We start from the raw sequence: 25,075 nt of genomic DNA, 5'->3' as shown, positions 1-25,075 counted from the left end.
GTGGGGGGGGGGGGGAAATCGTGTGTGTGTGTGTGTGTGTGTGGGGGGGGAAACGTGTGTGTGTGTGTGGAATCGAGTGTGTGTGGGGGGGGGGGGAATCGAGTGTGTGTGTGTGTGTGTGTGTGTGGGGGGGGGGGGAATCGTGTGTGTGTGTGTGGAATCGAGTGTGTGTGGGGGGGGGGGAATCGAGTGTGTGTGTGTGTGTGTGTGTGTGGGGGGGGAATCGAGTGTGTGGGGGGGGGAATCTGTGTGTGTGTGTGTGTGGGGGGGGGGAATCGTGTGTGTGTGTGTGTGTGGGGGGGGGGAATCGTGTGTGTGTGTGTGTGTGGGGGGGGGGGGAATCGTGTGTGTGTGTGTGTGGGGGGGGGAATCGTGTGTGTTGTGTGTGTGTGTGTGGGGGGGGGGGAATCGTGTGTGTGTGGGGGGGGTGGAATCGTGTGTGTGGGGGGGGTGGAATCGTGTGTGTGTGGGGGGGGTGGAATCGTGTGTGTGTGTGGGGGGGGGGAATCGTGTGTGGGGGGGGGGGGAATCGTGTGTGTGTGTGTGTGGGGGGGGGGGGAATCGTGTGTGTGTGTGTGTGTGGGGGGGGGGGAATCGTGTGTGTGTGTGTGTGGGTGGGGGGGGAATCGTGTGTGTGTGTGTGTGTGTGTGTGTGTGGGGGGGGGGGGAATCGTGTGTGTGTGTGTGGGGGGGGGGGGGGAATCGTGTGTGTGTGTGTGTGTGTGGGGGGGGATCGTGTGTGGGGGGGGGGATCGTGTGTGTGTGTGTGTGTGTGGGGGGGGGGGAATCGTGTGTGTGTGTGTGTGTGGGGGGGGGGGAATCGTGTGTGTGTGTGTGTGTGGGTGGGGGGGAATCGTGTGTGTGTGTGTGTGTGTGTGTGTGTGGGGGGGGGGGGAATCGTGTGTGTGTGTGTGTGGGGGGGGGGGGGGGAATCGTGTGTGTGTGTGTGTGTGTGTGGGGGGGGGGGGGAATCGTGTGTGTGTGTGTGTGTGTGTGTGGGGGGGGGGAATCGTGTGTGTGTGTGGGGCGGGGGGGGAATCGTGTGTGTGTGTGTGTGGGGGGGGGGGGGGGAATCGTGTGTGTGTGTGTGTGTGTGGGGGGGGGGGAATCGTGTGTGTGTGTGTGGGTGGGGGGGAATCGTGTGTGTGTGTGTGTGTGTGGGGGGGGGGGGAATCGTGTGTGTGTGTGTGTGTGTGTGTGTGTGGGGGGGGGGGAATCGTGTGTGTGTGTGTGTGTGTGTGTGTGTGTGGGGGGGGAGGGGGGGGGGGGGGCCTGGTAATTTCAGCTTTTCCCACATGCCCAGAGAGTTTTTAGTGCAGACTTGAAGCTCTGCTCCCAGACTAACTTCGGAGAGCATGGCGCCAAATTCAAAAATTTCTTTAGCAAAAGTCCTGATTTATTTTTTCTGGTGCGAACGTACACAAAAAAAATCGTACGTGAACATGCATCAGCGCAAAAAATCCAGCAAGTGAAAATAGGGGCCTTGACCTGATAGGCCCCTACTTTGCAATTTAGAAGTTTTCCAAATATATACTGTAACATTGAAAACTGAATTTTAATATTAGGGCTGAGTTCAAACCAATAATGCTGTGATTATTGCATGATTCAGATTCTGTCAGTTTTACTAAATATTGTTTACTTTTACTGCAGTCACGAATAAATAAACATAGTGTAAAAGAAGTAATAGGAATGACTAATTAACTTGGAGTGATGAATGAATTGAATAATCGCCAGGGTATAATTGTAGTGCTGTAGTTCTTCGTAGTACATTGAGTTTTGTAGCATGTTTCTGAGGCCTTCCAAGTGTGATTGGAGTTAATAGTAAATCTTTGTAATATTGCATTATAATGCATCACATCTGTGACAATTTCTTTGCATTACTTTATGTAGGATAACTTTCTTTAAGCAAAACAGCATCACATAAACTGAATCCCGGTTCAATTTTTCCGATTGGAATTCTGATCCAATTTTTCCGATAGTATACACGAATAAATAAACATAGTGAAACCTAGTTGTAAAAGAAGTAATAGGAATGACTAATTAACTTGGAGCGATGAATGTATTGAACAGTCGCCAGGGTAAGGCAATAGAATCAGAAACATTAGGTGCATTCAGAAAGAGGCTTGCTGCCGCAGTGGGAGTTAAAATACTAAAGGGATGAGCTTTGATGGGCTGAACAGTCTTCTCTCATCCTTGTCTTTTTGTTATGATCCATTGCGTGTCATGATGACATTGAAGAATCTGTGCATACACTCTGATGAGAACCTTTATTAATAAACTCTTTGATGTCGGCCAATCTAAGGGAGTTTATTTTTTCCAGATGAGAAACCAGAATTTACAATCCATGTGGTCGAGGGAGATAATTCTTTAGCTCCACAAAAGTGGATCCTTATCTGATTAAGGGAGTGACTGGATAATTCCAAGCCCACATATTGACAGAACACCATTCCTGCTGGGACCAAAAATGCTCCTATGAAAATGTAATTTAAATGACGGGTTAATAGCCACCCAGATCTGATGTTACACACTAAGTCATGGAGTCGTTTTCAACCCAACTTAAAAGTTGGTTATTACTCCAACTGGGTACTTGTGGTCTGTGTGTGGTAATTAGGAAATATTCAGCTAGTTTTATGTATCAAAATTGGGGCTAGGAAAATGTAGGTAATGTGACCAAACAGTTTTGAAAAATTAGGATTAGAATCTCAATTTATGGTTAATGTTTTCTGTTTCTGCACTTGTCAGCCCACAATTATCTGCCCATTAAAATTAATAGACAGAAAATCATAGACAGAAGTGGAAAACCCCAGAATATGTATTCTACCTATACCAAGTTTTCAGATTCAGGTCTTTTATTCCCACAACCAAGGTTTCCTATATTCCCTCACTGTTACTGAATTTTATCAACGGGATCAGAGAAAGTCAGTGCTGGCTACAGGCAAAGCAAGGTGGCAGGCAAAGAGAATCATTATTGCAAACAGACAGTGGGAAAACATGAAATACAAACAAATTTAATTTAACGCTAAACAAAAAAAACTTATTAAATTGGTATTTTAATTTCTTCACTTCTCAAAATTGGCACATTGACACTGTCATAAATTGCTAATCGGTACCCTGGGTAATTCAAAAACCTTGGATTAAAACCTTTTCATTATGACGTTATCAGCTCACACTTTCAGCAACTTGGCATGCAAAAAAAATGTCAAACTTGAATGTGCTCGGGCAAACCTAACTGACTCCTACAGCAAATCATGGCCCATTATTTTTTTTGTTGCTAACTAAAACTGTTACAAAGGTGTATAATCTCTGCGTGCTTATGTGGACATTTGGTTATTTCACGCCTTTACAATATGAATACATGTTTAATCTTTAGGTGTGAATGCTTTACTAAGTTGTCAAATAGGCAACAAAACTGTGGCTGCTGAGAAAGATGCCAAGCTTTACCTCTTCCATGAGCAGGACTGGTTGAAGCTACAGGAGAAAACCGAAGAAGTCAACTGTTTACTGAAGTTCTCTGAAGCCCAACTGACAAGTATGTGACCTCATAATCACGTATGTTAAGATTTGTGTGCGTTGTGGGCTGCTTCTAGAATTGGTCCTCGCCGCCTTGGACCAGGGAGGGAACAAGTTACCACATTGATTGCTGTCCAGTGACTCCTGTTAGAAAGCACACCTGTGTATATTTGGTCCAAATCTAACTGGGCTTTACTGTAACGTCTTCCCATGGTTAAATAGTCTGCCAGCACTTACTGTCTAGGCTTGCACATGAGGAATAGTCACTGGAGGCTTCCCCAGTATGAATTGGTATTGTCAGAAGAGGAAGTAAACAAGCAGGAGGGTGAAGAGGAGGCTGTAAAAGTATTTACAAAGCAAGTATACTGAGAAAATATCACTCAAAATGTTGAACAGCAAGAAAACAATATAGAAAGATTTTAATCCTACAATTACTGCAGTGTTGAGAAAACTCATTGGCCGGAATCTTCCCAGCCTTTGAATGTGGGTTTGGAGGCGGGCCCGCTGTCAAAATGACCGTGATTGAAAGCGGGTCAGGAACCCGCCTCTGTGTGAGTTTCTCCGAGTCAGACCTGCGTTTGGATAGCAGACCCGACAGCAAGCGGAGGGATAGGTAACTAACATCATTAAAAGGTACTTAAAAGCTAGTTAAGAGGCTTAAAAGCAGGCACTTGCAATTTTAGCAACCTTTTGATGGGTTCGCTATGCCCCCGGAGGACACGCCAGGTAAGTGGAGTCGGGTTCTCAGTGACTCTTTATCACTTTGGCTAGTTGACAGCTGTAGAAGTGGGATAAAAGCTACCATTGCACAGACGTTCAGTTTCCAATGTCAGAAGCTGAAGCCTTCAGGGTTTGGAAGAGACATTTGAGTTGTATACAGTTTGGAAGTGTTTGCAGTAAACTCTCTATCCACTGTCACCTCTTTGGAGCAACCTCTCTCACCATTGACAGATCACTTCTGTCATCTCCACTTCACCTGCCATCTATTCCAGCTGCATCAGTGCCCTTGAGAAAATCTCACCTTGGTTCTCAGAATCCCATCACGATCAGCCCCAATACAAACATCACTAAACACACCCAACAATACCAAACTTCTCCGCAATCACCTGATGCTGCACAGGACACAGGGTATCAGCACCCGACCACATTGCTGCCAGGGATGACCTCACCATGGCCACATTTACTTCACTTGACGCTGTACACCCCGACTGCCACATGATGCACCAGGTTGGCACCACCCCACACCAGCTCCATAAAGCATCCCTACAATGTCCAACCCATTCCTTTCACACTCATCACCATTGTGGGGTGGGGGGGGTTGGGGGTGGGGGGGTGGGGGGTAGCCTTATGTCTCACCATAAACTACAACACACTAAGCCACTTCCAAAGGTGCCCACAAATCTGTCCATGAACACACAGTGCTGAAAATAAAGATTTCAATGTTTGACATCGACATTAACTATACATGAACATTGGCTAAAGGACACAAGTGCTTATCCTTGTGTGTTGTTAGTTGGTGTGATTGGACAAGGATGAGGGTGAGTGTGAGGGATGACTAGTGAGATGGGGATGTGATAATGTAGATAGAGAGGGATGGGTGGAGGTGCAAGGTCAGTTGGTGTGAGTAAGGATGTGCAGGAGTAGGGTAGGGAAGGCAGAGTGATGGGGATGTGATGAGAGGCACAGCAGGATGAGGTTGAGTTTGGCTTTGCAGTAATGTTTCGTGATCTACTGAGATCATTGAAAGGTTTGTGCCACTGCAGCCTGGTCCTCCTGACCACATCCCTGCTTGTGCCATCCTGTGCAATGTGCAACCAGGCTGCGTTGGTCTCCTGGGGAGGTCTCTTCAGCCCATTGGAAGGGAAGAGAACCTCCCTGTGTGCTGTGACTCCCTCCATAAGCATCTGGAGGGAGTGATGGGAGAGCCTGGGTGCAGCCGTGCTCCTCTGTGCCGTGCTTGTCAGGGCAGGGCGGGCTTAACAAGCCCAATCATCGGAAGATTCGGAACAGAGTGCAGACTCAAGTTGGGAGTGGGCTTACCACATGCCAATACCTCCAGCCACATCGATCCCGTCATGTGTGGTGAAATCGCAGTCATTATGCTTTGTTCCAATACCTTGAAAAAATTATTTTATTGAACGGTGTAAAGTACTGTCTTGCACTAGGGCATAAACGATAATCATTTCACTTACATGAATTTTTCCTTTTCTCTCATAATGTTGCATTGGATTAAGATGCCTTGTATGGCACACTATAAGTAATTAGCCTATTTCTTTCTCGTGTTAAAAAGGCCACAATAGAAAATAAAACTGAAAGAGCCCAAACGGTGTTTGAAACTGTGTTTGTAGAAAATCTATGAATCCCTTGTGCTTATTCACCACGTGTGTATTGCTATAAGGTGGTGAAAAGGCTGGCATGAGAACCAATTACTTAAATTATCATTAAAAAATATTCTCAGCAATCTCCTTATTTAAAATATACTTTTTAGGGTGAACCTACGAGCATTTACATTGCAAATCCATTTCTACTTCATACAGTAGCTAACAGTAATAGTAGACAGGAATGGGACAAACTGGACAAATCCAATCCGGCCAATTACTGCCCCATCAGCCTACTCTCAATCATCAGCAAAGTGATGGAAGGTGTTGTCGACAGTGCTATCGAGCGGCACTTACTCACCAATAACTTGCTCACCGATGCCCAGTTTGGGTTCTGCCAGGACCACTCGGCTCCAGACCTCATTACAGCCTTGGTCCAAACATGGACAAAAGAGCTGAATTCCAGAGGTGAGGTGAGAATGACTGCCCTTGACATCAATGCAACATTTGACCGAGTGTGGTATCAAGGAGCCCCAGTAAAATTGAAGTACATGGGAATCAGAGGGAAAACTCTCCATTGGCTGGAGTCATACCTAGCACAAAGGAAGATGGTTGGGGTTGTTGGAGATCCATCATCTCAGCCCTAGGACATTGCTGTAGGAGTTCCTCAGGGCAGTGTCCTCGGCCCAAACCTCTTCAACTGCTTCATCAATGACTTTCCCTCCATCATAAGCTCAGAAGTGGGAATGTTTACTGATGATTGCACAGTGTTCAGTTCCATTCACAACCCCTCAGATAATGGAGCAGTCCATGCCCACATACAGTAAGACCTGGACAACATTCAGGCTTTGGCTGATAAGTGGCAAGTAACATTCACACCACACAAGTGCCAGGCAATGACCATCTCCAACAAATGAGAGTCTAACCACCGCCCCTTAACATTCAACAGCATTACCGTCACCAAATCCCCCACCATCCTCCACCATGGGGTGGGGGCGGGTTACCATTGACCAGATCCTTAACTGGACCAGCCACATAAATGCTGTGGCTACAAGAGCAGGTCAGAGGCTGGGTATTTTGAGGTGAGTGTCTCACCACCTGACTCCCCAAAGCCTTTCCACCATCTACACAGCACAAGTCAGGAGTGTGATGGAATACTCTCCACCTGCCTGATGAGTGCAGCTCCAACAACACTCAAAGAAGTTAGACACCATCCAGGACAAAGCAGCCCACTTGATTGGCACCCCATCCACCACCTTAAACATTCACTCCCTCCACCACCGGCGCCCCCTGTCTGCAATGTGTACCATCTACAAGATGCACTGCAGCAACTCGCCAAGGCTTCTTCGGCAGCACCTCCCAAACCCGTGACCTCTACCACCTCAAAGGACAAGGGCAGCAGGTGCATGGGGACACCATCATCATCATCATAGGCGATCCCTTGTATCGAGGATGACTTGCTTCCACGCCAAAAGAGGATGTGTTCACAGGTGTTTCAATGACCTAATATTCCAGGTCCGGAACTACAGGTTTCACCACACGGACTGCAGCGGTTCAAGAAGGCGGCTCACCTCCAGCTTCTCAGGGATGGGCAATAAATGCTGGCCTTCCAGTGAAGCCCACATTCCAGCAAGAAATTTTTTTTTTAAATTATGAATCTGCATTCATGATTCAACCTGAGTCCAAAGCAAAATTGAGTACAACTCCCTGGAGAATGGAGTTTGATACCACGTGGAGTGTAAATCCAGTGCGATGTTAAACTTGGTATAAAAAGTACTCTGGAGATATGTGAATAATCATACTGCCCAGGAGAGAGCTCTGCACTTGTGTGTAATGAACAAAGTAATGTAAATCAGTCCTATCTAGATAAAACCCATATTGCAGCTACTAGTCTCAGACCAGTAAGATGCAGTGTCAATGCCTCTTATTTAAAAAAAGGCCAAAATACATTTATAGAGAAATGCAGATAGACCAGAGGTGCTTCTTTGAGGTTGGTGTCAAGACAGGTGTTGATTGAAATGCTTCCAGCTTTTTCTGCTTGTGGTTAAGACAGATTATTGGCGCAGATTAGAGGACATTTTACACTATCCCTCGTCTGCTGGTGCTTTTGTGTCAAAACTGGAAAAGTGTTCCATGGCCCAACACTTTGGGCTTAATTTTCCCCAATTATCTGCACTGTTTTTTTGGCGTGCACCGTTTTTTTTGGAGTAAATTCAAATCTCCCAAGTTTCTCCCAAGTTTCTGTGCTAGCGTAATTCACTTAGGTAGGATCTTTTTTTTACCTCATTAGGGACGTAACCTGCCACCCGCGCCAATTCTGGCCATTTAAGTAAGTTTGGCCAGCTCCCATTTACTCCCATTTTTCTTAGGGCGGCGTATGTGACCTCTGTGGAAAAACCTTCTGGGCAGTTAACAAAATCGGTGCAGGTAAGAGAATCAGTACGGCAGGTGCAGTTCCACGGCCCGGACAGCAGCAGAGAGAGGGAGGGAGAGAGGAGAGAGGCCTTTGGCCAGGGTGAGGAGAGGTCCAAACACAGAGGTTAACCAGTTTTGTCAGGAGCATTGATTGTGAAAATGGAGCCACAGTAACGATAAAGTCAGAGGGCAGAAGAAGACATGCAGACAATACTCTTGCCCAAATGAAAATCTCTTGGCATTTAAATGCTTTCTTCAGTTTTTCTGTTTCAATATTTGTTGTATGAGGAGACTTTTGTTATTATTATTCATAATTTAGTTCAAAAGTCAGACAAACTAGAATTCATACTATAATTAGGGTTGATGGGCCCTCGACCATTTCTCAAACTTCCATCCTCGCCTCTTATCCTCCCTCCCAGAACCATTAGAAGGGTCCCCCTTGTCCTCACCTTCCTTCCCACCAGTCTCTGCATTCCATGGATTATCCTCCAGTGTGGTGCCACCACCAAACACATCTTCCCTCTCCTCTTTCAGCATTATGAAGGAACCATTCCCTCCATGACTCCCTGGTCCACTCTTCCATCAGCCCCAACACCGGCTCTGCTTCACCCGTCAACTTCTCATGCAAGTGCAGGAGACGCAACATCTGCCCTTTCACCTCCCTTCCGACTGCTCAGGATTCCAAACACTATTCCCGGTAAAAGAGTGATTTACCTATACTTATAACTTAGGATACTGTGTTCATCACTCATGATGTTTTCTCCACTACATTGAGGAGCAAATACAGATTGGGTGATCGCTTTTACTGAACATCTTCGTTCAGTCCGCAAGCGTGACCCTAAGCCTGCCACCTTGATTCTCCATCCCACTCTCACTCTGACTTCTGTGTTCTCGGCCTTCGACACCGTTCCAATGAATTGCAATGCAAGCTCAAGGAACAGCACCTCATCTTTCTACTAGGCACTTTACAGCCTTCGGGCCTTAACACTGAGCTTGACAACTTTAGATCTTAACCAATGCTCCCATTTTCTCTCAGACAGCTGCTAATGGAGGATGGCTACTGACCCTTCAGACACTGGAAACAGTGTCTCTTTATTTACTCTATCTAAACCATTCATGATTTTAAACACCTCCATCAAATCTCCTCTTAGCCTTCTCTGCTCTAAGGAGAGCTCTGGGCTGGTACTTGCGAAAGGAAATCCTAATCGGTACACGGCCGGTGAGGTGGTTCGCACTCGAGTCCTACCTACCTTTTTTGCGCCACATTCCTGCAGCACGGAAACCTTCTCTTTGACAGATTTTTAATGATTCCTTTCTCCTCTGCTATTCTGCGGTAACCATTTACACCTCCCTACACCCAACTTGTGTTTCATACTTGTCTCATTAATAAAGCATATGGGATCCTGGGCTTTATAAAGAGAGGTGTAGAGTACAAAAGCCAGGAAATTATGCTGAACCTATATAAAATGCTAGTTCGTCTCCAGCTGGAGTATTGTGTCCAATTCCGAGCACCACACTTTAGGAAGGACATGAAGGTTTTAGAGAGGATGCAGAGGAGATTTACTAGAATGGTTCCAGGGATGAGGGACTTCAGTTACGTGGATAGACTGGAGAAGCTGGGATTGTTCTCCTTAGAGCAGAGAAGGCTAAGAGGAGATTTGATGGAGGTGTTTAAAACCATGAATGGTTTAGATCGAGTAAATAAAGAGACACTGTTTCTAGTGTCTGAAGGGTCAATAACCAGAGGGTACAGGTTTAAGGTGATTGGCAAAATAACCAGACGTGACATGAGGGGAAACCTTTTTACACAGTGAGTAGTTAGAATTTGAAACGCACTGCCTGATAGGGTGGTGGAGACAGATTCAATAGCAGCCTTCAACAAGGAATGGAATAAATACTTGAAGGAGAAAAAAATTGCAGGGAAATGGGGAAAGAGCGGGGAGTGGGACTGACTGGATTGCTCTTTGAAGGATCGGGCACAGACTCGATGGGCCGAATGGCCACCTCCTGTGCTGCATTATTCCATTCTGTGATTCATCTCCTTTTGCCTTGCATCATCATTACTTCAGTTATTTAATCACTCCTGCCCTCCACCCTATCACAGGTACCTCTCCCTTTTGTGCTATCCTGGCTCTACACTTGCTGAAAAGTTGTTCGCCTCGAACATCTGCCCATTTTGATGAAAGGTCGTCGGTATGACACGTTAACTCTGTTTCTTTCTCCACAGGTGCTGCTTGTCTTGCAGTCTTTTCAGCTTTCTGTTTTTATTTCAGATTTCCAGCATTTGCAGCATTTCACTTTTATTTTAAATTAGTGCAGTAGGCTTGAAATAAGAATGTTTTGAATATACTGTAGTACAAATGAGTTAATTCCCTTTACTTTATGTAAGCTTAAAGAATGATTCATAAAATAGCAGTATTTGTTAAATTACAAAAAAGTGGCCAAGCACACAGCTTTGTTATATGCCTAGTTCTAATTGTAAAAGCCAGAGAAGATGGAAAAGGAGTGGGGAGAAAGAGAATGTTTTGTTTATTAAAAGATTTATGCTTGAAATTTTATTGTCTCTGTGCAAAATTAAAAGCAGCATTTGAATAAATAAATATATAATGTCCTTTTTATAATTCACACAGATCTACTTCAGAAAACTGCAATTGTTTAGTTTTTCACAAACTTCTTTATTTGATATTTATTGTCAGAATTTCATTGTGTAATTGTTTTTGGACAATGTGTATTAAGTTCAATTTCCTTTGCACCTCTTTGATTGTGAAATTAGCTTTTGAGCACTGAATAACTGTTATTCAGGAGCTGTCGTCAATGGCTAATTATACCAACATAGAATATGCATGCCATGTTTTCTTTTATTTTGCCACAATAATACTTGGCCTTGTCAAGAGGCCTTTCTTCAGCAATGATTGAAACAGCATTGTTTAAAAGGTTACAACAGAAAATGAAAGGCAAACATTTATTTTCATGAAGCAAAAGATAATCAGCCTTTGATGTCAAGAAATTGCAAATCCTATTTAATAGCATTTCAAAGCTATTGATCAAGGTGATGCTTAATTATGTAGAACTGATGAATTGTTATTATACAAATGCTGCTTGCACTGAGCAAACAAAACCCTACAATTTTGCAGTGTCAAAACAAAACCCTACAATTTAGCCATGTCAAAAGTCTCGACAATCAAACTAATGCTTGCTAATCTAGGTTTTTATGCAGTGTGGCAGCAGTGATGTGATTATGGTTCTTTTTTGGATGTTAAATACAACAACAACTTGTATTTACGTAGCACCTTTAACATTGAAAAACGTCTCCAGGCGCTTCCACAAGAACATTATAAAACAAAATTTGACACCAAGCCACATATGGAGAAATTAGGGCAGAAAAGCTTGGTCAAAGAAGTAGGTTTCAAGGAGCATCTTAATGGAGGAAAGAGTGGTGGGGAGGTTTAGGGAGGGAGTTCCAGAGCTCGGGGCATTGACAGCTGAAGGCATGGCCTCCAATGGTTGAGCGATTATAATCAGGGATGGATGCTGAAGAGGTCAGAATTAGAGGAGCGCAGACATCTCAGGGGATAAATCCTTTTGCAGCAGATATGTAATTTAGGGGCAAAATTGCCCTGCACCCTGATTGTGGGCGATGACCATCTGGGGATGGGACTTTCTGCGCTCGGCGCCCAAGTCCTGCCACTAAATTTGGCTTACCACCCCTCAAAGGAAGAGGAGCGCAATCTCTCACACTCCACTACCTTTGGGGGCGTTTCCCGGGGCGCTACTGGAGTGTGACTCAAATGCCACGCAGATGCTCCGTGTAGCACTGACGCGCTTCAATACCCCTCCCCTTCGCTTAAAGTGGAGAGCCGCTGCGCACTCTGCAAGGCCTCTGGCCTCTACTGGGCACCAGGGCAGCGTGGGACTGGGCCGGCAGCGTGGGACTGGGCCGGCAGCCCGGCACCCAAATAATAATTGATAAGGTCATTAAAAAAGCATATGGTTTACTTGGGTTTATAAATACGGTTGAGGAGGATTTCCTGCAGTGTATAAGGGATGGTTTTCTAGACCAAAATGTCGAGGAACCAACGAGAGCGCTGGCCATCCTAGACTAGGTGATGTGTAATGAGAGAGGATTAATTAGCAATCTTGTGCGAGGCCCCTTGGGGAAGAGTGACCATAATATGGTAGAATTCGTCATCAAGATGGAGAGCGACACAGTTAATTCAGAGACTAGGGTCCTGAACTTAAGGAAAGGTAACTTCGATGGTATGAGACATGAATTGGCTAGGATAGACTGGCGAATGATACTTAAAGGGTTGACGGTGGATAGGCAATGTCAGATATTTAAAGATCACATGGATGAACTTCAACAATTCTACATCCCAGTCTGGCGTAAAAAATAAAACGGGGAAGGTGGCCCAACCGTGGCTAAGAAGGGAAATTAGGGATAGTGTTAAAACCAAGGAAGAGGCATATAATTGGCCAGAAAAAGCAGCAAACCTGAGGACTGGGAGAAATTTAGAATTCAACAGAGGAGGACAAAGGGTTTAATTAGGAGGGGGAAAATAGAGTAAGCTTGCAGGGAACATAAAAACTGACTGCAAACGCTTCTATAGATATGTGAAGAGAAAAAGATTAGTGAAGACAAATGTAGGTCCCTTGCAGTCAGAATCAGGTGAATTTATAAAGGGGAACAAAGAAATAGCAGACCAATTGAACAAATACTTTGGTTCTGTCTTCACTAAGGAAGACACAAATAACCTTCCGGAAATACTAGGGGACTGCGAGCCTAGCGAGAAGAAGGAACTGAAGGAAATCCTTATTCGTCAGGAAATTGTGTTGGGGAAATTGATGGGATTGAAGGCCGATAAATCTCCAGTGCCTGATAGTCTGCATCCCAGAGTACTTAAGGAAGTGGCCCTAGAAATAGTGGATGCATTGGTTGTCATTTTCCAACATTCTATAGACTCTGGATCAGTTCCTGTGGATTGGAGGGTAGATAATGTAACCCCACTTTTTAAAAAAGGAGGGAGAGAGAAAACAGGGAATTATAGACTGGTTAGCCTGACATCTGTAGTGGGGAAAATGTTGGAATCAATTATTAAAGATGTAATAGCAGCGCATTTGGAAAGCAGTGACAGGATTGGTCCAAGTCAGCATGGATTTATGAAAGGGAAATCATGCTTGACAAATCTTCTAGAATTTTTTTGAGGATGTAACTAGTAGAGTGGACAAGGGAGAACCAGTGGTTGTGGTGTATTTGGACTTTCAAAAGGCTTTTGACAAGGTCTCACACAAGAGATTGGTGTGCAAAATTAAAGCACATGGTATTGGGGGTATTATACTGACGTGGATAGAGAACTGGTTGGCAGACGGGAAGCAGAGAGTAGGGATAAACGGGTCCTTTTCAGAATGGCAGGCAGTGACTAGTGGGGTACCGCAAGGTTCAGTGCTGAGACCCCAGCTACAATATACATTCATGATTTGGACGAAGGAATTGAATGTAATATCTCCAAGTTTGCAGATGACACTAAGCTGGGTGGCACTGTGAGCTGTGAGGAGGATGCTAAGAGGCTGCAGGATGACTTGGACAGGTTAGGTGAGTGGGCAAATGCATGGCAATGCAGTATAATGTGGATAAGTGTGAGGTTATCCATTTTGGTGGCAAAAACAGGAAGGCAGACTATTATCTGAATGGTGGCAGATTAGGAAAAGGGGAGATGCAACGAAACCTGGGTGTCATGGTACATCAGTCATTGAAAATTGGCATATAGGTACAGCAGGCGGTGAAGAAGGCAAATGGCATGTTGGCCTTCATAGCAAGAGGATTTGAGTATAGGAGCAGGGAGGTCTTACTGCAGTTGTACAGGGCCTTGGTGAGGCCTTACCTTGCGTATTGTGTTCAGTTTTGATCTCCTAATCTGAAGAAGGACATTCTTGCTATTGAGGGAGTGCAGCGAAGGTTCACTAGACTGATTCCCAGGATGGCAGAACTGACATATGAAGAAAGACTGGATCGACTAGGCTTATCAGGGCAGGTCCAAGACCACTCCAACCTCTGTCGTCGAGCTACAGTACCCGGACGACGCCTGCACCTGTGCACACACACAGGCTGAACTCCAGGACATAGTCAACGTATTTACCGAGGCGTATGAAAGCATAGGCCTTACGCTAAACATTAGTAAGACAAAGGTCCTCCACCAGCCTGTCCTCGCTGCACAGCACTGCCCCCCCAAACATCAAGATCCACAGCGTGGCCATGGACAACGTGGAGCACTTCCCTTATCTCGGGAGCCTCCTATCAACAAGAGCAGGCATTGATGATGAGATCCAACACCGCCTCCAGCGCGCCAGTGCAGCCTTCGGCCGCCTGAGGAAAAGAGTGTTTGAAGATCAGTCCCTCAAAACTGTCACCAAGCTCATGGTCTACAGGGTCGTAGTAATACCCGCCCTCCTGTATGGCTCAGAGACGTGGACATGTACAGTAGACACCTCAAGTCGCTAGAGAAATACCACCAGCGATGTCTTCACAAGATCCTGCAAATCCCCTGCGACAACAGTTGCACAAACATTAGCGTCCTTGTCCAGGCCAACATCCTCAGCATTGAAGCACTGACCACATTTGATCAGCTCCACTGGGCAGGCCATATAGTTCACATGCCAGACACGAGACTCCCAAAGCAAGTGCTTTACTCGGAACTCGTCCACAGCAAACGAGCCAAAGGCGGGCAGAGGAAACGTTACAAGGACACCCTCAAAGCCTCCCTGATAAAGTGCAACATCCCCACTGACACCTGGGAGTCCTTGGCCATAGATCGCCCGAAGTGGAGGAAGTGCATTCGGGAGGGCGCTGAGCTCCTCAAGTATCGTCGCCGAGAGCATGCAGAAATCAAGCGCAGGCAGCGGAAGGAGCGTGCGGCAAACCAGGCTACCTGCCCACCCTTTCCCTCAACGACTATCTGTCCCACCTGTGACAGAAACTGTGGTTCTCGTAAGGTGACTGTACAGTCACCTAAGAACTCATGCTAAGAGTTGAAGCAAGTCTTCCTCAATCCCAAGGGACTGCCTATGATGATTCACTGGAATTTAGAAGGATGAGAGGGGATCTCATAGAAACATATAAAATTCTGACGGGATTGGACAGGTTAGGTGCAGGAAGAATGTTCCCGATGTTGGAGAAGTCCAGAACCAGGGGCCACAATCTAAGGATAAGGGGTAAGCCATATAGGACCGAGATGAGGAGAAACTTCTTTACTCCGAGAATTATGAACCTGTGGAATTCTCTACCACAGAAAGTTGTTGAGACCAGTTCGTTAGATATATTCAAAAGGGAGTTAGATATGGCCCTTACAGCTAAAGGGATCAAGAGGTATGGAGAGAAAGCAGGAAAGGGGTACTGAGGTGAATGATCAGCCATGATCATATCGAATGGTGGTGCAGGCTCGAAGGGCCGAATGGCCTACTCCTGCACCTATTTTCTATGTTTCTATGTTAATAGAGGCATAGAATAGAAAAGCAAAGAGATCATGCTGGAACTTTATAAATCACTGGTTAGGCCTCAGCTGGAGTTTCGATGAGAATTCTGGGCACCACACTTCAAGAAAGATGTAATGGCCTCAGAGAGGTATAGAGGCAGTATACCAGGATACTGCCAGGGACAAGGGACTTCAGTTATGAGAGATTGGAAAAATTGGACTGTTCTCCTTGGAACAGAGAAGGTGAGGAGGTGACCTAATGGAGGTTTTCAAGCTGATGAGAAGTTTTGATAAAATTCCCTCTGATGAGTGGGTCAATAACCAGAGGTCACAGATTTAAAATCATTGCCAAAAGATCCAGAGGGGAGATGAGGGGAAATATTTCACTGAGCATTGTCGGGATCTGGAATGCTTTACCTGGAAAGGTGGTAGGATCTGATTCCATAAATAATTTTAAAAGGGAGTTAGACATGTACTGGACGAGGGATTTACAGGGTTACAGACAAAAAGTGAAGGTGTGGGACTAAACACGACTGTCTTTCAAAGAGCCAGCACAGGCAAGGCGGGCCGAATGGCCAGCTTCTGTGCTGTAAGTTTCTATGGGCGAGAATTTCCAAACAACCCGCCAGCCCCCGATCGCTAAGATTCCCAATGTTATTGCCGGCGAAAACTTCCCCCCAAAAAAGAAAAAAATCCACCCAGCGAAAAAAATGGGTGTTGCACCCTGATTCTGGGTGAAAAAGTGGAATTTTGGGCCGATTGGTCAGTTCTTAAAGAAAATGGGCAATAATTGATGAATTTACTAAAAATTTACACCGAGGCTGCGGGTTGGGCCTAGGAGGAGAAAAACACACACAATATTTTTTTCAAAAAATTTAAAATAAAAAACCATAACAACATTCTCGGGACCTTTTTCACTGAAATCACTACAAGAGAGTTTAAAAATAATTAGTAAAAAAACAATTACCCTTTTCTTACAGAGCTACTCACCTACTGCCCAGCTTTGCTGATTCTCATGGGCGTTTTTTTTATACTCGCCTACGGGTCACTGTTGAGCCTAAAACCACGCCAGGGGCGATCTGTAGACGGTGCACGCCCGGCGGTCTGCTCCCCAGCGGTACCTCGAAACCGCCCGCGTACCTCAGCTGGGGAATTTCTCGCCGACCCCGTTCTCGTCCAAAATGGCCAATACCGCCGAGAAACCAGGCGGTGAAACACTGGAAATTCTAGCCCTATGATTTTATGAAAAGCAGAGAAACAATATTAAACTTGTATAGAACCTTGGTTAGACCACACAGAGTACTGTGGTCAGTTCTGGTCTCCATATAGAAATAATCGAGGCACTGTAGAAGGTGCAAAAAATGATTGAGCCCGTGCCGGCTCTCTGCAAGAGCACTTCAATTAGTCCCACTCCCCTGCCCTTTCCTGTAGCCCTGCAATTGTTTTCCTTCAGATACTTATCCAATTCCCTTTTGAGAGGCACGATTGAATCTGCCTCCACCACCCTTTCAGGCAGTGCATTTCAGATGCTAACCACTCGCTGCATAAAAAAGTAATTCAGTACATGGACCACTAAGTCGCTCTGCTCCTCCACAGTTCCAGCTTCTCACCATTTAGAAAAGATTCTGATCTATCTTTCTCGGCTCCAAAGTGGATGACCTCACATTTTCCCACGTTAAACTCCACAAAACTGCCTTTTGCAACTTTCTGCTCCCATCTAAACTATTTACGGTGCCAGCTAACTTCGTGTTATCAGCAAACTTGGCGAGGTAGCTCTTTATTCCTGTGTCCAAGTCGTTTATAAATCTAGTGAAAAGCTGAAGCCGCAGTACAGATCCCTGGGGGACACCACGTGTCACATCCTGCCAGTTTGAGTACATAGCCTCTACTCTCTGTCTCCTACCTCCGAACTAATTCCCTGCCCATACCAATAGTTTGCGTCCAGTTCCATACACTCTCAAATTTGTTAACGATCCCTTGTATGAAACCTTTTTGAATGCCTTCTGGAAAACCTATAACTAACATCCATATTTATTTACCTAAAAAAAAAAGTTACCTAACTCTCCTACCCTTCTTAAAAAAACGTAGGGACATTAGCAATTTTCCAATCCATGTGTACAATTCCTGAATCTAGAGTTTTGGAAGATCATGACTGGAGCATCTACAAATTTCTCTCCTAGTTCTTTTAATCCCCTGGGGTGGAAACCATTAATTTCTGAAGATTTACATAAGAGCATAAGAAATATTGTGGAATCATACAGCACAGAAGGAGGGCATTCAGCCCATCATGCTTGTACCAGCTCTCTGAAAGAGATACCAATTAATGCCACTTCCTGGCTCTTTCCACATAGTCCTGCAAAATATTCTTATTAAGTAGAGATCCAAGCAGAACAACTTACATTTATATAGTGCATTTAACATCATAAAACGTCCCACGCCGATTCAAAGGATCGTTAACAAACAAAATTTGACATGAGCGACCTAAGGAAATATTGGGGGGGAAATTGTGGTCGGAGGCTTCCTTCGGACGAACGCCTCCAACCCAACATTTTTAACGAAAATACCTGGTGGTCCCGGAGAAACGTAGGATTGCGGTCGGAGGCCTCCATTCAGTGTGCAGCGTGCGGGAACATGGCCTCCGGGAGCATTTGTGCAGCCTGGAGTCACTATCTGCTATTCTCATTGCTAATGATGGGAGGTCCGTTTCTACGAGCTCCCATTACTATCAATGCAAATACCTCCCTAAAACAAGGAACACAACACAATAAATTAAAAAAACACTTCATATATTTAAAATCAATTGAAATTGAATGTAATTAACTTTTTTTAATGTGTTTTAATAGGGTTAAAAATAAACTTACCTTAATGGACAGGGTTTTTAATATAAAAATGAGTGATTAAATTTCATTTTTCTATGTTTTAAAACTTTAAAGCTAGTAAAAGTAGGCTATTACCAGGCATAAGAGTTTGAAGGACATTCGCTGGGCAAATAGCCCAATCTCTGCCCTGCGGATGTCTTTCTCCTGAGGATGCGTTGGATCTGTCAAAAGAATTTTGACAGATCGGAAAAGCTGGTTCTTGGCGCATGCGCATCGCGCGCTGAGAAGTGGTGTTTGTGCGGCCTCTTCAGGTCCGTGCGCATATCGTACGCACCCGGACAGGCCACAATTTTCGGCACAATAGTGTAGGGGACCTAAAGTTTGGTCAAAGAGGTGGATTTTAAGAAGTGTCTTAACAGAGAATAGAGAGTCAGAGAGGATTAGGAAGGGAATTCCAGAGTTTCTGGCCTAGGCAGCTAAAAGCATGGCTGTCAATGGTGGAGCGCTAAATATCGGGGATGTACAGAAATCTTAGAGGGTTGTGGGGCTGAAGGAGGTTACAGAGATGGAGAGGCCATGGAGCGATTTGAAAACCAGGATGAGAATTTTAAAATTGAGTTTTGGATTAGGGCAAGTTTACCAAGGGTCCAATTGTCCAATTGAGAGGCTGACCAGGAGAGCATTGGAGTAGTCAGGTCTAGAGGTAACAAAGGCATGAATGAGGATTTCAGCAGCAGATGAGCTGAGTCAGGGGTGGAGATGGCAATATTACGGAGGTGAAAGTAGCTGGTCTTTGACATGGAGAGGATATGGGGTCGGAAGCTCAGCTCCGGGTCAAATGCGGCCGGGGTCGGTGGCATGTGGTAAACCCGCTCCCTGTCCCGAATCTTCCGATGGTGGAGCTTGTTAAGCCCGCCCTGTGAGGGTCCCGGCCAATTAAGAGGACGCCTGTCTGATGACGTCGAAGCGTCATCAGCCGGTTTCCTTAAAGGGAAAATGCCCACAATGCTTTTGATAGTTGTGCTGTCAGTGTTCTACAGCATTGAGGTGCTGCAAACACTGACACTCACGGCACAGAGGGGCACGGCTGCACCCAGGCTCTCCCATCACTCCCTCCGGATGCTTTTAGAGGGAGTCACAACACGCAGGGAGGTTCTCTTCCCTTCCAATGGGCAGAAGAGACCTCCCCAGGACACCAATGCAACCTGGTTGCACATTGCACAGGAGGACACAAGCAGGGATGTGGTCAGGAGGACCAGGCTGCAGTGGCACAAACCTTTCAATGATCTCAGTGGATCACAAAACGTTACTGCAAAGCCACACTCAACCTCATCCTGCTGTGCCTCTCATCACATCCCCATCACTCTGCCTTCCCTACCCTACTCCTGCACATCCTTACTCACACCAACTTACCTTGCACCTCCACCCATCCCTCTCTCTCTACATTATCACTTCCCCATCTCACTAGCCACCCCTCACACTCACCCTCATCCTAGTCCAATCACACCAACTAACAGCACACAAGGGTAGGCACTTGGGTCCTTTAGCCAAAGTTCATGTATAGTTAATGTTGATCTGTTGTCAAACATTGAAATCTTTATTTTCAGCACTTTGTGTTCTTGGACAGATTTGTGAGCACCTTTGGAAGTGGCTTAGTGAGTTGTAGTGAATGGTGAGACATAAGGTTACCCCCCGCAATGGTGATGAGTGTGAAAGGAATGGGTTGGGCATTGTAGGGATGCTTTATGGAGCTGGTGTGGGGTGGTGCCAACCTGGTGCATCATGTGGCAGTCAGGGTGTACAGCATCAAGTGAAATAAATGTGGCCATGGTGAGGTCATTCCTGGCCCCCCGGGCAGCAATGTGGTCGGGTGCTGATGCCCTGTGTCCTGTGCAGCATCAGGTGATTGCGGAGAAGGTTGGTGTTGGTGTGTTCAGAAATGCTGGTGTTGGGGCTGATCGTGGTGGGATTCTAAGGCTCAAGGTGAGATTTTTTCAAGGATGCTGCTGGAATAGATGGCAGATGAGGTTGAGATGACAGAAGCGATCTGTCACTGGTGAGAGAGGTTGCTCCAAGGAGGTGACAGTGGATAGAGAGTTCACTGCAAACACTTCCAACCTGCATACAGCTCAAACGTCTCTTCCAAACCCTGAAGGCTTCAGCTTCTGACATTGGAAAGTGAACAACTGTGAAATGGTAGCTTTTATACCACTTCTGCATCTGTCAACTAGCCAAAGCAACAGAGAGTCACTGAGAACCTAACTCTACCTATTTGGTGTGTTCTCCGTCGGCATGGCAAACCCGTCAAAAGGTTGATAAAATTGTAAGTGCCTGCTTTTAAGCCTCTTAACGAGCTTTTAAATACCTTTTTAATGATAATTACCTGTCCCACCGCTTGGTGTTGGGTCTGCTATCCGAACGCAGGTCTGACAGGTCAGAAACTCACACAGAGGTGGGCTCAGAGCGGGATCGCCACCATTGGGCCCGCACTCGCAGGGCTGGGAAGATTCCCGCCAAGGTTGCAAACTGTCTGGTTCAATCCAATTACTTTTTGAAAGTTACTACTGAATCTTCGTCCATTACCTATTCAGATAACGTATTCCAGATCATAACAGCTCACTGTATAAAAAAAATTCTCTTCATCTCCCTCCTTGTTTCTTTGCCAATTGTTTTAACTCTGTGTTCTCTGGTTACCAACCTTCCTGCATTGGAAAGTTTCTCCCTATCTACTCTATCAAACCCCCAGAGAGCAATCCCAGTTTCTCTAATCTCTCCAGATAACGGAAACGCCTCACCCTTGGAACCATTCTAATAAATCTCCTCTGCCCCTTCTCCAAGGCCTTGACATCCTTTGTAAAGTGTGGTGCCCAGAATTGGACACAGCTGAATTGTAACCAGTGATTTAGAAAGATTTTGTGTAACTTCCTTGCTCTATGCCTCCATTTATAAAGTCCATATGCTTTTGAAACCGTTTTATCAACTTGTCCTGTCACCTTTAAAGAGTTGTGTATGTGAACATCCCAGGTGTGTCTGTTCCTGCGCCCCCTTTAAAATTGTTCATTTTGTTTATACTACCTCTCATCATTTTTCCTTCCAAAATGCATCACTTCTGCACTTTTCTGCATTAACTTTCATCCACCACATGTCTGTCTATTTCACCAGTCTGTCTGTGTCCTCCTGAAGTCTGCCACTATCCTCTTCACTGTTTACTATATTGCCAAACTTTGTGTCATCTGCAAGATTTGAAATGATGCTACCTATACCCAAGTACAGCACATTCATATATATCAAAAACAGCAGTGGTCCTGGGGCACACCACTGTATACTTCCCTCTAGTCTGAAAAACAGCCATTCACTAATAGAAATATAGAAAATAGGTGCAGGAGTAGGCCATTCAGCCTATCGAGCCTGCACCACCATTCAATAAGATGGCTGATCATTCACCTCAGTACTCCTTTCCTGCTTTCTCTCCATACCCCTTGATCCCTTTAGCCGTAAGGGCCACATCTAACTTCCTCTTGAATATATCCAATGAACTGGCATCAACAACTCTCTGCGGTAGGGAATTCCACAGGTTAACAACTCTCTGAGTGAAGAAGTTTCTCCTCATCTCGGTCCTAAATGACTTACCCCTTATCCTTAGACTGTGTCCCCTGGTTCTGGACTTCCCCAACATCGGGAACATTCTTCCTTCATCTAACCTGTCCAGTCCCATCAGAATTTTATATGTTTCTATGAGATCCCTTCTCATCCTTCTAAACTCCATTGAATACAGGCCCAGTCGATCCAGTCTCTCCTCATATGTCAGTCCTGCCATCCCAGGAATCAGTCTGGTGAACCTTTGCTGCAATAGCAAGAACATCCTTCCTCAGAATAGGAGACCAAAACTGAACACAATATTCCAGGTGAGGCCTCACCAAGGCCCTGTATAACTGCAGTAAGACCTCCCTGCTCCTATACTCAAATCCTCTGCTTTCTGTTTTGCAGCCAATTTCATACCCACACTGTCACTTGCCCTGTCATCCCCTGGGCTACAATCCCATGGGCTATAATTTTGCTAACTAAGTCTATTATGTGGCACTTTATCAAACACTTTTTGAAAGTCCCTGCACATCAACTGCACTACCTTCATCTACCCTCAGTTATTTAATCAAAGAACTCAGTCGAGTTAGTCAGCTAGGACTTGCCTTTCACAAATCCATGTTATCTGTCATTTATTAACCCATGTTCTTCCAAATGACAATTTTGTTACTATTATGGTCTCAGTCTGTCCTTAGTTTCATTTATTTTCGCCATGACCTTTTTTTACTGATATTAAATCTAGTAAGATCATCCCCTTCATTTTTTTCCTCGTAACTCTGGTACTTTATCTGCTTCCTCTACTGTGAAGACCAATAGAAAGTAAGTAATTAGCTGGTGCAAAATTTGGATCCATAGTGCTTCTTTTTGGAGCGCTATAAGTACTCTTAGAGCACACTTCTTGGACGAATCATGCCATATTAGTGAGCGCATTGGTGCACTCACTCTGAACATCCATCAGAGGTCTGCAGAGAAGTTGGATCATAACGTCAATTAGCATGCAACACTGATTTGATGCCAGTGCTGCCATTTTGGAACTGAAGCTCCAGCTAATGGCCTCTCTTAACCTTGCGCAGCTGAACACATGTTCAGCAGCAGGATGGACCCCTCAAGCGCTATTTACAGGGATCATCAGTTACTTACAGATTAGTTGCTGTTGCTGTTCTCTCGCAGATCGGGGCGGCCACGATGTCCCAGGACCCGCCGCTACAGCTCTTTTATAGCACGACCTGCGGAGCGATGGGCCCTGGGACATCGTGCCCCCCTCCCCCTCCCCTACCTGCAGAGAACAGCTCCACAGGTCGGGCTATAGAAGAGCTGGAGTGCGGGCCCTGGGACATCGTGCCCCCCTCCCCCCCCCTACCTGCGGAGAACAGCTCCACAGGTCGGGCTATAGAAGAGCTGGAGTGCGGGCCCTGGGACATCGTGGCCCCCCCGAGCTACGAGAGAAAACCTCCGCAGGTCGGGCTATAAAAGAGCTGGAACGGCAGACCACTCAATCCTCCAGCGGGAGCTGCTCCAAGTGTGCGACGATTCTGAGATGGGCGACTGGGTGACGTCATCAAAACCCTGGTCGTCGGTTTGGAGCGTGGGCAGGAACATCGGCAGGACCCAGGTACAGAGGAGCGAGAAGGTCGGGGCGGATGAGTGGTTTGTGGCGAGATGCGGTGAATGTTTATGGTGGAGGTGCAGCGAGAGATCATGGCGGAGGTGTGACAGATATGGGTACGGGGCCCCGAAGAGCCAAGGACCCAGGGGCAGCACGGGCCCAGCCCACACTGCGATATGTGTGCATACTAGGTGCATGCAGCAGAGCTGATCTCCAGTCGTCCTGGTTAACCCTTGCCACTGGATAAAGGCTGAGCTCTGTCAACCCCGTGTGGTGGCTGATGTGCAACAGTCACCACACGTTAAAAAAATCCACCCACAGGCATCTTCCACCCCCTCAATTGGAGTTCAGGACTGGAACATCAGGTCCTTCATCGAAATACCTGTGAACTCCTGGAAGCAAGTCATCCTCATTCGAGGAACTGCCTGTGATGATGAGTTGCTGTTGATTTCTTCTGGCTGTTGGTACGCTTCTACAGGTGTTTGGTGCTTTCTGTAGTTGGTTAAAGGTGCCAAACTCTACAGGGCGTGGTGTGGCAGGTGCTGAAGGACTTTTTCCTGACTTCCAGGGCTTCCGCACAAACCACTTGCTGCCAGACATGTGTCCAATAGTAGGAATTCCCCTTATAGAGTACAGCATGATTTGCAGACTGAGCAAAGGCCATGCAGAGCAGGACAAGCTGCTGGAAGAGGGAGGGTGCATCTCTTTGATATCTAAAAGGAAAAAGGCACTGGATACATTGTTTCAGCATGCCAATAGTGTGCTCTATCATCGATCCATCTTTCCACCTCATCCACCAATGCCTCCAGTGCAGCATCGGAAAACCTTGGAGCCCATGCTCTCCCGTGTTGTGCCATTCCTGTTTCCCAGGTCAGATTCAGTTGTAGAACGACTGCCAGCACCTGCTCCAGCCACAATACACCTCCTCTTTAAGAGGTGCAAGAAAGCTTTAACTGGTGCTAGCCTCTCACGATTTTGGGTCTCCTGCTGATGCGTACAGCCAATCGACAGCGCGGTTAGTGCTGGCTGCACACACAAATCATTATCTTGAGCTGGCAGCACAAAGTAGGCGTTTCAATTAATGGACGTGGGTTAATCGCGCATTGCAATCCTCACGCCCTTTTTCAGGGGCTATCAAATTTAGCCACCCAAGTGTCCTTTGAACAAACTATAAACAGCAATATTCTTATAAACTTAATGATGAAGAGAACAGATTAATGTTAATTGACAACAGTTGTTTCCCAAAGCCAATATATTCCAGCAGAGTGTTTTACTTGCAGTTCTGTGTACGCAATAAATGTGATCGAAGGACTGAAGTCTGTAAAGCCCTTTCTGGATTTTGGGCATATTGGTTCTAGG

At 45.8% G+C, this 25,075-nt stretch overlaps 1 protein-coding gene across 1 annotated transcript in view; it reads left to right on the top strand.

Annotated features, from left to right (window-relative positions):
- gpr180 (G protein-coupled receptor 180) overlaps nucleotides 1–25,075 on the top strand; it is a 93,481-nt gene that overhangs the window by 13,535 nt on the left and 54,871 nt on the right. The window contains exon 2 of the mRNA XM_070891690.1: nucleotides 3,371–3,529. Within this exon, the coding sequence (XP_070747791.1) occupies nucleotides 3,371–3,529 (159 nt within the window). The remainder of the gene's footprint in view (nucleotides 1–3,370; nucleotides 3,530–25,075) is intronic.

Source organism: Pristiophorus japonicus, chromosome 10 (assembly GCF_044704955.1).
Source record: "Pristiophorus japonicus isolate sPriJap1 chromosome 10, sPriJap1.hap1, whole genome shotgun sequence".
Classification (NCBI taxonomy): domain Eukaryota; kingdom Metazoa; phylum Chordata; class Chondrichthyes; family Pristiophoridae; genus Pristiophorus; species Pristiophorus japonicus.
Note: the sequence above shows the minus strand (reverse complement) of the source record. Positions and strands in the feature narration are given on the sequence as shown.